We start from the raw sequence: 16,919 nt of genomic DNA on the forward strand, positions 1-16,919 counted from the left end.
TCACACAATAACTATTACCTAACTTAGTTTATGCAATTAATCAAGGCTTTTGCAATTTCTAAAATGGATATCACCCACAGGTACTTTGGATTAGAAATATTTTCTTTATATGTAATTTCTACACTTGCTTAAAAAGTTAGAATCTCCCAACCTGGTGGGTCCATAGGAGCACCCAATGTTTCTGCCTTTCCTTAATTAGGATAATTAATCTATCTGTCTGCATTTTGATTGAGCATTGATTCTGGAATCTCTTGAAGTCACATTTCTGTCAATATAAAATTAATAAACCCATAAGGCATACACAGGAAAGAAAATAAAATTGGAGGGTTAGGAGTAGAAAGAGGGAAATATAAATTCATAACTGTAACAACGTACAACTGGTAGAATCTTGGGCTCTTCAGTGAAACAAGTCATTCATTGTTCCTTCTCCCAAAAGATGAGTCAACTGAGACCTAAATAAACGCCATACTTTGACCAACATCATGCAGCAGGCTTGGGATTCTTCTGTGAGAGTGTTGTCCCTTTACTCCTCCCCCACATACATGAACTCAAACGCTGCTCTGAGGAAGTGACAAATTTTCAAGTCACACGGGCCTCAAATTTCAGTTTTGCAAATCATGTACTCTCTAGTAAATACAGAACTCAAGAGATCAGGCAATGTAGTTTCAATATACCACCTCCCAATGTGTATTTGTGAGGACTTTTCAGAGATCAAAATTCTATACTCCAATCATGACTTTTCTCTTTTTTTGCAGTGCCTGAGATTGAATCCAGGGCCTCACACATGCAAAGCAAGTACTCTACCAAGCCACAACCCTAGCCCCTGACCATGACTCTTGATTCAGAACATTTGATCCCTTGACACATGGCACATTATCAAATATTGAAGAAAATTCTATTGACCAGAATGTATATTATAGAAGAAAATTCTGTTATCACTTTGATTCTTCCTAGGAGCAGATTTTGATGATATCTTAGTTGAACAAATAATTCTATTGTCTGACAAGAGAACAAATAAATTGAATATGGGATCTCCCCTGAAAAAATATAAGCTGTAACAGTTGCACTTAAGGATGACAATGCATCCCATTTCAAGTCATAAAATCTACCAGAATTTTGTCTTTTTTCTTGTGCTTCTTGGTTCAATGTATCTTTATCTTAGACAGTGCAAGCAACTATTTAAGGAACAAACTTATAATTGGGAAATATTTGAAGTAATTATTCTTTTCTTTGCAGGAATATGTTTCCTCCAAATCTGGTAGAAGCCTGCTTTAAACAGGTAAATAATCTACAGCCAGAATTCAGTTTTCAAATTCTCTTTGGAATGTCAGAATGGGATCCCCTTTTTTATTGTATTTTTTACATTTCTCTGTAATAAAAAAACAATTATCTTACCAACAAGATTAATGTGCTCAGGATTTCTGGGAAGTTTATACTAGGGAGGTGTGTTTTAACCTGTTTTGAAGGTTTATTACTTGTAAGATGCTGTTATATCTTATTTACAACTAGCTCATTAAGTCTCTATTAATCGTTTAAAGGCAAATGAGGAGACCTTCTCTCTTCTACACCCACATCTTATACATAAAAGCCATCCAAACATGAAAACTACAATGTAAAATAAATTTAGAACTTACATTTTGGGAGATGAGGGGGCAGAGGAGCATACCTGAAAGTGCTCAGGGGCGACTCCCAGCTCAGTGCTTAAGGACTACCCCTGGAAGTGATCAGGAGACTATCTGGTACCAGATATCAAGTCTGGGCCTCTGGAGCACCTAACTGCAAAGCATGAGCTCAGTTTCTTGAGCAATTTCTCCAGTCCTTCAATTTACTACAAAGATTAGGAATATTATTCAGTTTTCTAAGTTTAGAAAAAAAACAAAGGACTGTTTTTTAAAAGTCTACTGAGAGAGCCTTATTCTAGAGGAGGAACCATATCAGAAAGCAATGACATCATTTATTAAATGCCTGCTATATGACAAGCACTATGTTATATTTAATTCTCATATTCATGTGATGGGTATCTTTGTCTCCAGTTCATTAATGAAAGAAGTCACCCACTAAGGGGGATTTTACAAGATCTCACAAGTAATCATTGGCAGACCTAGAAATCATAGCTTTTATATTGAATCCAAAATCTTGCTATACCTATTAGTGATATGAGACTCCTACCTAGAGGTTGTTGTGAGATCCTATTCCATTTAGCCCCATATGCAAACAGCTCTGGAGTCTCAGTGTTGTGGATACAAGTACATTTTATTCTTAAAGAACAAAATTGGTAAAGTTTATTCTAAATTCATGTAGTGAATGAATCTTGCTGCCCAAATTGTAAAAGGGAAACAACTTGACCTTCTTGTTAATAATTGCAAACATTTTCCAGCTCCTATGCTACTTCACCTTTCTGTAATTCCCCATACATCTGTTTAGAATCCATTAAAACAAACAAAAAAATGTGCTGACCTCATGAAGATCCAAGTTTTACAATAAAAGTCACCCTTCAGGCTGTTCTCCACTTTCATAAAATTTTATTGACTGTTTTAATATGCAACTTATGCAAAATTTCAAAAGAAGGCTGAGGATAAAATACAGTGGGTAATACATGCTTGCCTTGCATCAGGCTGACCAAAGTTTGATTCCCCCTACACTACATGTATGGTCCCCGGAGTCCTGTCAGGAGTGATCCCTGAACACAGAGGCAGGAGCAAGCCCTGATCACTGCTGTGATCCAAAAACAAATAAATATTTAAAAGAAATCTAACTTCAAAAAAGTAAGAGCCAATTTTTTTCTTTATTCAAAAACAGCTGTAACTATAAATAATAAAACCTTTTCAGTATGCCCAACCAACCCCAGCACCATGGATCCCATATAATCAGCTGGCACTGGCCAACATTAAAAACGCTGATTTCTAACAGCACTAGAAAAGTGCTGACTCATGCAGATTTATTGTGTCTGGTTTTGGATTGCATTTATAGGATTTTGAAGGGGAAGCACTGCATCTTTCCAGATCTATTTTTCTTAGGCCAAAATCCAAATGAGTTTGCAGTCTCTGTGTAGGCTACAAACTGTATCTCAGGGGAAAGAGTCAAAAGCACAGGAAAGGCTAGTCATGATTGAAAAATCTATTCTAAGCAAGCCATAAATTGTATATGCCCCCCCCAGTGGAATATGGAGATTTTAGAGTTGACAAGAATAGATGACAAGGAGGGATCAGTTTCTGTGTTACTTGAAGTTACCAGCAGTTACACTGATTATTCAAAGATGTAGCTACAGTATAGACAACTGACTGTGACTTTCTCTGGAAACAGTGGTTTCCCAATGGGCAAGACAGTCTCCCATTTACTCTTAGTAAAATTGGACTGAAATTTTATGTACAGATGTGTTTTCCTTCCCTAGATTCTAGATCAAGTCAACATTCGTACATTATTATTCTCTATGTTGCCAATGGCCACCAGAATCAAGACCAGGAATTCTGTTCTCAATAAAAATCATAGAGGGATGAACTTATGATAGAAACAATTATGGTCTCAGTAATGAACTCAGCATCTCCAGACTGGGACATCTTTGCAGACAGAATATGGAAAAGACCATCTCTTGAATAATAATAGAAATAACTATAGACCTGAAAAGTGGGTCATCATCATCAATGTTAATCAAGCACTTATTCTTAAGAATTGAGGCTGCTCTGAAGCACTGAATATAGTTTCACTGTTCTAATCATTAAACTTTGATGCACTAAAACAGAGGTTAAGGGTGAAGATAGGACAGAAGATGGTATTACTCTATTCATTTTTCTTCCAGCATATAAAAATGGAAAAAGAAAAAAGAAAAACATGAAAGGAAAAAGTGATTGATATTTAATGCCCTTAAGATTATCATTTTGAGAGTTTGGGTTTTTAATATCCACTGGGCTTTATTATTGACTAGCATTAGCCAAGATTAATATAATGCTTCAAAATTTGCACAATGTTTTATATTCTGTTTTATTATATTATCACAACCCTATGAAGTAGAATTGGCACAGTTATTCCTGTTTCTCCATTGTAGAATATAAGTAAAATAATGTTAGGAGATTTTTTTTCCTATGATCCCATAGCACGAGCCCATAGAGAATAAAGGGACTATTGAGGATATTTGAATTTGTAGGTTTTTTTAAACCCATTTTATGAGTTTCAAAAGAAAGTAAAAGCATATGTGTATGTGAGTTCAACATCTTGAACTAGATATTGCTTTTCTGTTATGATTTGTTACATATATGGATGTGTTCCTATTTGTACAGAGGAAGTAGTGAGCATTTATTAGATTAGATAATAAGTAATAGCTAAAAGATAATGAATTTTATCTATTGTATTTTCTAAAAATAATGCATTTTCCTAATACTATTGTCTAAATACAAAAAAAGTTTATCATTATAATGCATTTGAACTATAGAAAAGTCCAAAGAAAACAAAAAACACCTTTAAATACTGTTGTGTTCTTTCTTTTTTTAGTTTAAAACCAACTATGAGAAGAAAAAATTTAGAGTACCTATTCAGCCCAATGAAACACTTGTGGGTGCTGTGATAAACAATGTGTCAGAGGCCATGGAGACACTTACAAAAATCAAAGAAGAGTTGGTGCCAGTTGCAGGCTCTGTGAATGGAGTCAATGCCTTAGGATTGGTGGTCTTCTCCATGTGCTTCGGTTTTGTTATTGGGAACATGAAGGAGCAGGGCCAAGCCCTGAAAGACTTCTTTGATTCTCTGAATGAAGCCATCATGAGATTGGTAGCAGTGATAATGTGGTAGGTATTTCCATGTGCTTCATATGCTTTTGACTAGATGCTTACTGTCAGCAACATGTGGAACATGTGACAAAGAGAGTGACCAATTGCAATGATCTTATTCTGGTCAACACAAGAATATCATAATTTTCTGAGCTTATGGTGGTCTTGATGCCATGTGCAAATCTCTTAATAAATTAATTTTCTTGCTTTTAAACAACTAACAACTCCTCACCTCTTTGCTGATGGAATCCTATTCTTCATTTCTATGTTCTAAACCTCTTCTGCTAGCCGTTTAGGACATGTTTTTTGAGTGTCTGCTATATGCCAAGTATATCATGCCAGGCACTATGAATATATAACTGTGACAAAAAATAGATATGGACTTCCTGAATTCTACGTTATTTTATATCAAAGAAAAACCAAACAAGTCAACTACAAGTACTCATTCCATGTGCTATAAAAATTCAATAAAATGAGACAAAGTAATTTAAAAAATGAGTTGGAAGAAGGGATAAAATTTGCCTAGGGAACACAGCAACAAAGGAGAAAACCGGCTGGGGGGTCCCACAGCTCCCAGAGAATGCTCCAGGTCCCAAACAGAGCCGATATCACCGGAAGGTCCCAGATGGGGTAGGTGCTGCATCCCTCCTTCTCCAGATGGAACCCCAATGACCATGAGCCTGCAAGCGGGCACCAGGACATTCTTTCCATGAATATCATGATTTTCTGACATCTCCTTATATACAAAGTGATCAATGGAAAGTAAATCATCCAACGTTTCTCCCTGAAAATCAGACTTAACTCTTTTGCAAACCACAACACCCAAAAGGAGAGAGAGAACAGAGGGGAATGCCCTGACACAGAGGCAGGGTGGGATGGGGGGGGGGGGGGTTGGGGATGGGAGGGATACTGGGATCCGTGGTGGTGGGAAATGGGCACTGGTGGAGGGATGGGTATTCGAAATAAATTAATTAATTTTAAAAAATTGCCTAGAGAGATAGTTCAAGATGTAGAGTACAAGCCTAGCATATTTGAGACCCTGAGTTCAGTCCCGAGTACTATATAAGCTCCCAGAATACTTCTGCTTGTAATTCTAGTGATTCCTAAATATCTGTGCCACCAAACCATTGCACTATGGGGCTTGACCCTTACAAATTTGTAAATTTTAAACCTTTCATTTATTGATTGATTGATTGATTTGATTTGATTGGCTTTTTGGTCACACCCAGTGATTCTCAGGGGTTACTCTTGGCTCTGCACTCGGAAATCATTCCTGGTAGTGCCTAGGGGTCCATATGGGATGCCGGGGATCAAGCGGGGTCAGGCAAATGCAAGGTAAATGCCCTCCCCACTGTACTTTCACACAGGTCCCAACTTTATAAATTTTATAAGGCAAAATAAAATTGCCTTGAACAGTGCCGAAAAGCCTCTAAGTAGGCAAACTTTATTGGCTGGTATATGAATGATCAGGGAAGCCAGCCATACTGATGCTAACCCAGCATTCCTAATAGAAGGAAAAGCAAACATAGAACCCTCTACACCATTGGGAAAGCAATGCTCACCTCTCCTCCATTCCAGTTCTCTAAGAAAGAAATGTAAACATCCATTATGCATGCCTGAAAGACTCAGGGGAAATATTCTAGAATGCCAAGCCACAGTTTATAACAAAACTCTTTTCAAATAAAGTTGAGAACTAGGAAGGAAAAGACTAAATCCAAAGAGGAACGTTAACCTTGGAAAGGAAATTGTCTCCAGCAGGGAGAGATTCTCACCCCCACCCCCCCACCCCCCCGCCCCTTAGATTGGTTTAGGCTTTATGAAGGGAATGCTTTTTATTTTAAGTCTTTAGTTTTAATCCAGATTCCTTCTTGGCACCTGGGGCAGGAAGGCATCATTTCTAAGAAAGCACTCACCAATATGATTAAAAATATCCTTTGTCTTTAGAGGCTCCAAAGCCCAGAGAAATCCATTTTTAAGGAGTTTGTGCAAGATGGATATGAACTTGGGTACAAAGACTGATCAGAATGTGATCTCCACAGGAGCCCCCAGTTGAAATCCTGGGGCCCTCTTTTGAAATCCTGGCAGGACTGAAAGCAGACATTTATCTTCATATTATTAAAATGCTTCCACCTTTCACCTCTTGTATGAAAGAAGTCTATTCAAGGCGCTGAATGAACCTCACATGTAACTTTTCTAGCTGTACATTTGCCTGCACATGCAACATTGAGTTATTACATTTCTGAAAACAGGTACTCATAATTTCCTGGCCTGTGCTTTTCAAAGACTTTGAAAAGCAGCATTGTATTTTTTCGTTTGAAATAAGTTCTCCATACACCATTCCCAGCAGATCTTTGTCCTGAAGGATGATTGATCTCTGTCGTGAGTAGCGAGAGTTTGGTGGTCCTTTCTACAGGCATCAGACAAAAGCAGTTGAAGCCATTGGAGTGTTTCCCTAAGTAAAAGTCATTTTGTGTCTCCACTGTTGATTCATGCCAAACCTCTAGGACCATCACTAATGACAGTAGCAGCCAATGAACAAGGATCATGTCTTTAAACTACCTGTTACTTGACTGTGTGACTATGGGTATAGCGGTGACCAATTCCAATCGCTCTGAATTTACTTTATGGTTACCTTCTAACTATGCCAAGAGTGGGATCTGCTTTCCATTTGCACTGTGACATAAGCTTTCCTCTTAATGTCTTCGTTTAAGTAAAAGTTGAGTAATGATATAAGCAGGGGAAAATAGCAAAAGGAGCCTTTGGAAAAGAATACTGGCAGCTGATCTAAAACCCTGAAAGGGCATGAGGCACTACTTTCTTTAACCTGGGATCAGACTCCGATGTGGGGAACACCCCTAAAAGTCTGAATACTGGGTCAGTGATTTTGGCACTGCGGAATACCTAGGGCAGGGGAGACAGAGTGGGTGGAAGTGACGAGACATGGCAAAGGGAAAGTTTATTTAAGGAAAAGAAAAGGAGTTGTCACAAGACTTCTGTGCCTGCCTTTTATTTTATAGGTTTAAAAAGACCAAATTAAAAAAAAATGACGGAAGTCAGAGAGAGGGGCTCAACATGCTGAGCAAATACTGGTTATATTTAAATTTTCATTTAAAAGAAAGAAATCAACCATTTCTACAAGTCCTAAGAGTATCCTGGGAAGAAAAGCTTTCAAATCCCCTCACTTGAACTTTTTCTTCACTTGGTAGTTTCTGGAGAACTTGCTTGTTGGAAATCAGACTTTCAATTGTGTATCTGTTGCTTCTGCATAGGTACGCCCCTCTGGGTATCCTCTTCCTGATTGCAGGGAAAATTGTGGAAATGGAAGACATGGGTGTGATTGGGGGTCAGCTGGCCATGTACACTGTCACAGTCATCGTGGGCTTGCTCATCCATGCTGTCATTGTCCTGCCGCTTCTCTACTTCCTGGTAACACGGAAAAACCCCTGGGTTTTCATCGGAGGGTTGCTGCAGGCACTCATCACTGCTCTGGGAACCTCCTCCAGGTTTGTAGCTAAGAGTGACCACCTACTCTAAAAAAATCAATTCAAACTTTGCTTTGAACCAGAACCTTTGGGTGTGGGAGAGCAGGAGTCTGGGGGGACAGGTGTTTAAATGCCAGGCATCTCTATTGGCTTTTTGACTTCTGATGTCACTATGATCAATTTGCGGAGAAGGGGGGACTGGCCCTATAATACAGCAGCTAAAGCACTTGCCTTGGCCGTGGCTGACCTGGGTTTGATCCCTAGCACTTCATATATTACCTTGAACCTCACCAGGAGTAATCTCTGAGTGCAGAGCCAGGAGTAAACCCTGAGCACCAGCGACGAGTATGGCCCAGAAGCAAACAAACAAGTCCAGTCTATTTCGGGGAATGGCTGACTCTGTATTCTGAGGTGACAAAGTAGAAATCAGCTATTCTTTCCTGCCCACCACAGTCTCCCTCTTCTTGACTTTTGCCTAAGAAGTGATGCCAGTGATTCAGCACAAGTTGTTGGTATCCAGGAATGTTTACACGTGTTCACAGAGGAACCCAGAAACAAGGGTGCTGCCAAACCAGGGGGGAACTGCGCGCACTGTTCCTAACCCTGCTCCCCTATTTACACAAGTGCTGACTTAGTTCCCTTTAAATTAGGACATAGGAGAGGAAGGAACTCTGTGTCCAAAATACCCAATCCCCAGACACTGTCTGAACCATCAGGGCAGTCGCTGACAAATCTTTTTCACTCTTCCCAGTTCTGCCACCCTGCCCATCACCTTCAAGTGTCTGGAAGAAAACAACGGCGTGGACAAACGCATCACCAGATTTGTGCTCCCAGTGGGGGCCACCATCAACATGGACGGGACCGCCCTCTATGAGGCTTTAGCTGCCATTTTCATCGCTCAAGTCAACAACTTTGATCTGAACTTTGGACAGATTATTACCATCAGGTACATGGACAATATGACACATTTTCTAAAGAATGACTTTACAAAGGGGCATGGTGATCAGGGAATGGGAAAGGAACTGATTGGTAAGGGACCACATAGAAGCAGGCGTTTAGGGACAGCTGAAATAGTTTTATCTCTTATGCTTATATTTTTATCATTTTTCCCTTTAAATTATAGATGTGGTGTAGGGCAGATAGCGTGAGTGGCAGAGTGCATCTCTTACCTATGCAAGGCCCTAGTTTGGTTCCCAGCATACAATATGGCCCCACTCCTTGCTGGCACTCCTGATTTGTTGTAGCCCTGGTGGCCACTCAGCACTGCCAGCTGTGGCCTGGTGGCCCTCAAGCACCAACCATCAAGTCTACCACTGGACTTGATGGTTGGTCCAGGCACACCAGCACTTCTGGGTGTGATCCATAGAAGAAGAAAAATTTCAGGGGCTGGAGAGAAACTACAGAGTTAGGGTATTTGTCTTGCACGTGGCCAATCTAGGTCCAATCCCCAATACCACATGTAGTCTCACTGAATATCACCAAGAGTGACCCCTGAGCATAGAGACAGGGGTAAGCACTGAGCACTGTCAAGTGTGCTCTGCCCCCCAGTGTCAAAAAAGAGGAAAATTATTTATGCACATATTCCTGAGTAACAAAATTCTAATATTTAGAAATGGATAGAGTAAAAAGTGAAATTTCCTGGCCACTATTAGTCCTATCGTTTGATAGGTGATCACTATCGTTTAATGTATAAAGGCTTTTTTTAAGCATAAATGTGCTCACACATTTTTTATAATAAAGTCACGCTATATATATATATTGCTTGACATTTGGTGGATTTACTTAACATTATACTACTTATGAGTATATTTAGCTCATTATTTTTTAATTTGCATAATACATGGGTTGGGTATTTTTCTTTTTTATTTAGATTATACTTTTTAAATTTTATTTTATTTTTATGAAGTTGTTCACAATGATTTATTATATTTAATATTTCTATACCAATCCTACTACTATTGCACTTTCCCACCACCATTATTTTCAATTCTCCAAACTCAAACTACCACCCAAGCCTGCCCCGATAGCAGGCCCTAAATAATTTATTTTATATTTTTTGTAATGAATAATTTGCTAAAAATGATCAAAAAAACTTCCTCCATATTTTGGGGTATGTGGTTATACTTATTTAGAAATATGTCATGTTCTCAACTTAGCTCAGTCAGTAAAGCATGAGATTCAAGAAATAAGTATCTCTAGACACTGTGTATATGCTTTGTATTGATGGAAAGTGATAATGGTTGAGGGATGCATTGGGGTTAAAAGATGAGGCTGGTTACTGTGAGAGGTGATTGACCTGGGAGTTCTTGGAACCCCAAGCCAGTGGGGCTCCAATCTCAGCTCACCTGATACCTGTCACTGGACAACATTGAGATCCTCATTGAAAAGCTCAAGTTACAAGAAACAGTTAAAACGAAGTGGAACTGGGGTTTAAGGAGCTTCCTTATGTGACTCACCTAGGATTGACTCCTAGCACATGGTCCCCTGAGCATCACAGCACCGCATCTCTCTTCTCCAGCATTAAACTATAGGCCCAGTTAGTGGGGAAATCACCAAGAGGAATCCCCATATCTTCTGAGTATCATTTGAAAATCCTCGCCTCTCCAAACTAAAATAAGAAGAATAACTTCAACAAGATAAAATTGTGTTTCTCTCTCAGGTGGAGTTCTGCTCCACCAAACCCTGAAGACATTTAAGTGTTGTGCATTTTCAGGGACCAAGAATCACCTAGTTTCATCATCCCTGGAGAATTACCCTCATACATGTGGCCCAGGGGGCTCCTTCCACACTTCTACCCTCTGAATTTTATACAGTAGGAAGAAGATAAGAAGGAGTAAAGCCTGAAAATTGCTTAATCATCCAGATCTTATCAACCAAACTTGATATAAGCTACAGGGGAGATCGGGAAATATTGCTTTCAATCTGAGTATTCAAAACCAGCTAAAAACTCTAATCCTATAGAAGAGGAAGATGTTGGAGGAGCCACAAACTTTCTCTACTACAGACTTACTACTTTGTTAATACCACTTTGTACCTAGCTCATACTTGACTATATCTAAATCACTTTCACACTCATATCATGCTCTCAAATATGTATTTAGCAAGAGGAGTCCCAGGCTATGTGCTCAGTTCATAGTACCCTTCATTTAAAAAAAAATACACTGCTATTATAGAAGTTTTCTCGTAAGTCGCTTTGCTTTTAAATTAATTTCTTTTCTCAATAATACAATGATTTTTTTCTCAATAATACAAATTTAGTGTTCTTTTTTACTCCTCAACTTGGTGAGAGGAATGATTAGAATCAAATTGCTATTGTGAGTGAAGCATTTTTATTAATTTTTTAATTGGGCCATTCCTAATGGTGTTCTGGCCCAAAGAAACTTGGGGTTGGAGGGTCCGGGGGAATGGAAGGGTGAGAAGGGATCATACAGTGCTGGGGGCGGTCAATGTCAGGGCCTCACATATGCAACGCTTGTGCCCTCACACTACAGCCACAATTCCAGTCCCTCCACAGCATTCCAGATTTTCCCAAATACTTTCAGGTGCATGTCGAAGAATATCAACATCAATTTCTTCTTTTAAAAGTATAGTGGTAAGACCAGCTACTCTAAAGACCCTGTGAAAACTGAATGAGAGAAGCTATGAGAAGCATGTCAGATGCTGCTGATCAAATAAGTTGACAAATATTAGTGAATAGTATCATTAGCTCAGTGGTATTTTTGCCATCTCATTTTGTTGTTGGGTTTTTGGGGTTTTTTTGTTTGTTTTATGTAGAGACTGTGATTTTACATTATTTGCTTTTTCACATCATCTTCTATTAATGTGGCTGGCCAGGCACTGCCATCACCGGGTTTTGAGGCACTCTTAGGGGAGATTTGTCTGACTTTTCTGTCTTTGCATTTGTTTGAGCAGCATCACAGCCACAGCCGCCAGTATCGGGGCAGCTGGGATCCCTCAGGCAGGCCTGGTCACCATGGTCATCGTGTTGACATCTGTGGGCCTGCCCACCGACGACATCACTCTCATCATCGCTGTGGACTGGTTTCTGTGAGTATACTGGAGGACTCCCCTCCGAATGCTCATTATTTCAAGTAGCTTGGCACTGCATGTCTGCCAAAAGCAGGAGGAACTAGCAGCCTTGACCCAGTAGGGGTAGCTCAGCCCATACTTAAATTGTCCTCATGGCCTGCATCCTGCTGGGAGACCAGCCCAGGATTCCAGGCGTACTCACTCCCTTATCATCAACCCACGGGCACATCTGGCTGCTATACTTCACACTCCATAAAGCCATTCAGGGATTGGGCAACTGGTATCTGCAAAGCCAGCATAAATCAGCCAGGCCCCCAGGCCTGAATTGCACAACACATGCCCCCCAGCACTGGAAGCAAGCTGCGGGCCTCACACGCTGGCTTCAGCTCTTCTTGTGCTTCCCATTCCAATGGCGTAATGTGGTGCAGATGTTCCCGGCTGCCCCACCAGAAGAGGCGTGTTGTGCAGACAGCGAGCGTCATGCGTGGAAATTATTTCAAGGTCTGGAGAAAGTGCGAGGAGAAGTACCGTCTGCACAGTCCAACCCTAACACTTCAGGAACCTTCCTCTGTCTGCTGACACTCCCTGCCTTTTCCCTTCTACTTTCAAAACTGTGCCCCCAGGATATTCCCCAAAAGACACTAGGTGCTAAAGCTGGCACATGCTCACTTCACTAGACATAATAATATCTATGGAGTATGCAAAAATGTGCTTAGAACACAGAAAATGGGAGGGGGAATCCCATGAGAAGAGTTCCACAAACACGTGGATCTTTGTGCCCTGACCCTGCATGACAGAAAGCAGGCTCCCCCAACACCACCTCTGCAAAATCAGGACACTAATGCCATCCATCTCCTGATTTAGCTGGAAGGATTAAATGTAGCTGAGGTCAGGAACATATTCAGTCCACAGTCTTGCCTCAGCCAGTGCTAACATCATCATAGTCTCCCAAGATTTTAGTCTAAGGACCCCTTACACTTAAAAAAAATTTGTGATTCAAAAGCTCTTATCTATGCGGATTCTAGTTATCAATATGTATCATACTAAAAAAACTTCAAGGTTTTTTTTTTCACTTTTAAACTCATTTGAAGATGATAATAATAATTTTGTTCAAAAATAAATAAAGCACTTCCAAAACTAAAACTTAAGGATAAGGATGATACCATTTTATGTTTTCAGAAATATTGGCAATGTCTGGCTTAGTCTAAGAGAGCTAGAGTCTCCTAATTGCTTCTGCACTCAATCTGTTGTGATAGCTCTTGTGTTGTGTGATAGTCTTTGCAAAACTTAGCTAGACATACACAAGAAAATGAGAGTGAGAAGCAGTATCTTATCATTATAAAAATCATCTTGACTTTAGGGACACCAGGGTATTGCTTAATCACACTATGAGAAACACTAGTATAATGGAACTTGAATTATAGGAAGGAGAATCCATAAGAAGTTTTAAATAAGGAGAGAGAGGGAAGGGCAATTCCCTACTGTTGACATTCAAACTAGATATGTCAGCTAATAGTTGAAAATCGATGCTTTCAGGGTTGGGGAGATAGTACAGTAGGTAAGGAACTTGCTGGGCATGCAGCTGTCCTGGGTTTAATCCCTGGCATCCCATATGGTCCCCTGAACACCTCTAGGAGAGAACCTTGAGTGCAGAGCCACATGTAAGCCCTGACCACCAGTGGGTATGCCTCCCTACCCCCACCCTACCCCCCCAAAAACAATGATCTCTTTGATTCTTTAGGGGTAAAAGGGAGTTAGACCCAGCCATGCTCAAGAAGCCATGCAGTTTCTGGGGACTGTTTAGTTTAGGGTTCCTGTATGCAAAGCATGTGCTCCAGTCCTTTCTGCGATCTCTACAACCAGATCTCTGTGATTTTATACCTTTTATTAACTACTAATTTGAAAACTGTATTTTATGTAACCAGGCAGTTGGTGGATATACAAACTGAAGATTTAACAAGCCAGATCATAGCTGAAGTTGAAATTATGCAATCATTCACAGAAGCCTCCTTCTGCCCCCCTCTCTTCTTCCCCACCCTTTTTTCAGGGACCGCCTCCGAACCACCACCAATGTGCTAGGAGACTCCCTTGGAGCTGGGATTGTTGAGCATTTATCTCGACATGAACTGAAGAATCAAGATGCTGAAATGGGTAACTCAGTGATTGAAGAGAATGAAATGAAGAAACCATATCAGCTGATTGCCCAGGAAAATGAAACTGAAAAATCCATTGACAGTGAAACCAAGATGTAGACTAACATAAAGGAAATGCTTTCTTGAGTACCAGGTGTTTGAAAACCATTGTGAAATTTTTCTCTCCCATTACAAACTCATTCTCTCCAGTAAGCCTCTTATCTCCCTTTTTTGCTTCTCTTCCAGGCTTAGGAAGTAGTCGTCCAAATATAAGGGAGGATTTTGGGGTGCCAAATTGTCTATATTTCATTCACATTTGAAAGTTTAAGTCATTTAAATCATGTTGGTCTATGAAAGAAGGTACTGAGGTCAAAAATAGTCTTGATCAGATCTTGCAAGTTTATTGTGTGGCATACAGTCCTGTAAATGTGATTTTTTAAATATAATTTTAAGAGTTAAATAATAGGCAAAGAATGCTTTTAAATAAATCTTTTAATTTGTAAAAATTTTCAGAACATAATTCCATATTGGTATCTAAATGAAACAACTTGCTAAATGACAATTGGTTATCAACTGGATAATAGCAGGTTTTTTCCCTTTCTCTTCTGACTTTTGCCCTCATTTTGTGAATAAGAGGACAAAGGCATACACACACAGTGTAGCTATGAAGAGGCATATTAAGAGAAATTTCTATGTTTCAATGGGCAATTCATGTCCTTCTGCTAGGCCCTTGGTATCCTCATCTATAAATTGAGTGAGTTCCCTGAGATGCCTTTATGAACTCTTGTAGTTTGATCATCCTATGGCATCATGAAAAAGCCTGCACTCTCTTTCCTCTCCCACTTCCTGAGCAAGTATCATTCCATGGAGCATTGGACTTTCAGAAACTGCATTTATTGGAAATGGACACTTCCAACTAGGGGCAGAGTATTTGTATAATTCACCAGAACCTGTGTCCAAAATGTTAGATGTGCAAAACATCAGGAAGGAAGCCATCACAGGAGTGGCATTATTCATGAAATTCTTTGCATAGTTTTCTCAACAAGGGAAGTATTCCCATCTTTCCTACTCTTCCCAAATTGAAGGAAGTGCTCTTGGAAAGATGTCCCCCACTGCTCCTCAACTGACACTAGACTTTTAGGAAAATAAACACAAGACTAGTAGTTAGCAAGTGTGCTCCTGGTCTTACTAAGGAACACTACAGAGCCTTCCAGGACTGAATGGAGCACAGTTGACATTATAGAGGATTTTAGAATACCAAGATTAGAGGTCATCTCTAAGAAAGAATGCATTTATGACCTGAAACACTTATTTTCTTGAGTTCAAAAACATTCACCAAGGAAGTATGCATAGCAAAAGATAAAGTCACTTCTGATATATTTTAAAGAAGTCAAATAAATGATCTCTCTCAATAGAGGTCCATGAACTGAATGGTTTTCTTTTATTTGAAGGGTTGTGTAGGTTTCTTGCTTTTTTACTGTAATCAGAAGTTGTAAAATTAAATAAGATATGTCTTTATATTGGAATTCCATTTACCACATCATTCAAAATCTTCACCTCCGTAGGTTTCAGTCTCGTTGTTGTCTCTGAGACAAATGGTGGAAAATAAAGCAATATGAAATGTTTTTGGTGTGACTGCAGAAGACAGCATTGGGAGCATTTGTTAAAGGTGATGGGTTTGGAGGAGATTAATTTTTTTACCCCCTAAGAAATATCTAGCCAGCCCCACAGAGTGGAAACTCTCAGATAATACCAGTCATGTTTGAGCTTCTGACTGAAAAGGGGTGAAGAATGGAGTTCATTATGCTAACAGACTGAAAATCTAGACGTGCATCCTCTGATGTCCAGTTAGAGATTATTTTTATATAGATCCTAAGCATTTTGTATGTACAAAGGTTAACATTAGGCTGTGGTGCAGAAACAACTTAATGCTGAAGCTCTATTTGGGAAGTACACTACAGAAGTTAATGTACATGGCTGTCATCTCATGAAACCACTAGAGCAAAATTAATCATTTCAAATTAATTCTGTTACATAGTGTGATCTGTTTTTATACTAACCATTTCTTATGGAAAGCAGGTCCTCTAGTATGATCCTCTCACCAGCCCCTCATAGGTTCTGCATCTCTGTGCAGCCAGTGTGGACTGAAAGCATTACTTTGTAGAAGTATTTTCAATAAAGAAAAATTAGTTTTACATTATATTGGTGTGCAGTTGTGATTTTTTTCTTTTACTTCTGAAGAAAAGTAAAATTTTCATTCATGGAAGTCATTTGAGGGGCTGGGGCAATGCCGGGAAGATTGTCCTACAGCAAGGTCAAATCTTGGAAAAAACAATGGAGGAAGCCAGTCACAAAGAAAGAAGGCAGAACATAAGCTGTTCTTCAGCTTCTGGATCTGAAGTTGGGCACTAGAGGACAAGCAAGTAGCGTTTTTGCTTAGAAGCTGATTTGCTTTTGTTTTCCCACTTCAGATTCAAATATCTCAGATCAATTGAATCATTTTAATGTTGGGGTGA

The 16,919-nt window shown here is 39.6% G+C and overlaps 1 protein-coding gene across 1 annotated transcript in view; it reads left to right on the forward strand.

Annotated features, from left to right (window-relative positions):
• SLC1A3 (solute carrier family 1 member 3) overlaps nucleotides 1-16,603 on the forward strand; it is a 90,495-nt gene extending 73,892 nt beyond the window's left edge. The window contains exons 5-10 of the mRNA XM_056112048.1: nucleotides 1,237-1,279; nucleotides 4,486-4,778; nucleotides 8,030-8,263; nucleotides 8,994-9,188; nucleotides 12,155-12,289; nucleotides 14,319-16,603. Coding sequence (XP_055968023.1) covers nucleotides 1,237-1,279; nucleotides 4,486-4,778; nucleotides 8,030-8,263; nucleotides 8,994-9,188; nucleotides 12,155-12,289; nucleotides 14,319-14,523 — 1,105 coding nt within the window. The 3' untranslated portion in view covers nucleotides 14,524-16,603. The remainder of the gene's footprint in view (nucleotides 1-1,236; nucleotides 1,280-4,485; nucleotides 4,779-8,029; nucleotides 8,264-8,993; nucleotides 9,189-12,154; nucleotides 12,290-14,318) is intronic.
• Nucleotides 16,604-16,919: the final 316 nt, after the last annotated feature.

Source organism: Sorex fumeus, unplaced genomic scaffold, assembly GCF_029834395.1.
Source record: "Sorex fumeus unplaced genomic scaffold, SorFum_2.1 ptg000015l, whole genome shotgun sequence".
Classification (NCBI taxonomy): Eukaryota; Metazoa; Chordata; class Mammalia; order Eulipotyphla; family Soricidae; genus Sorex; species Sorex fumeus.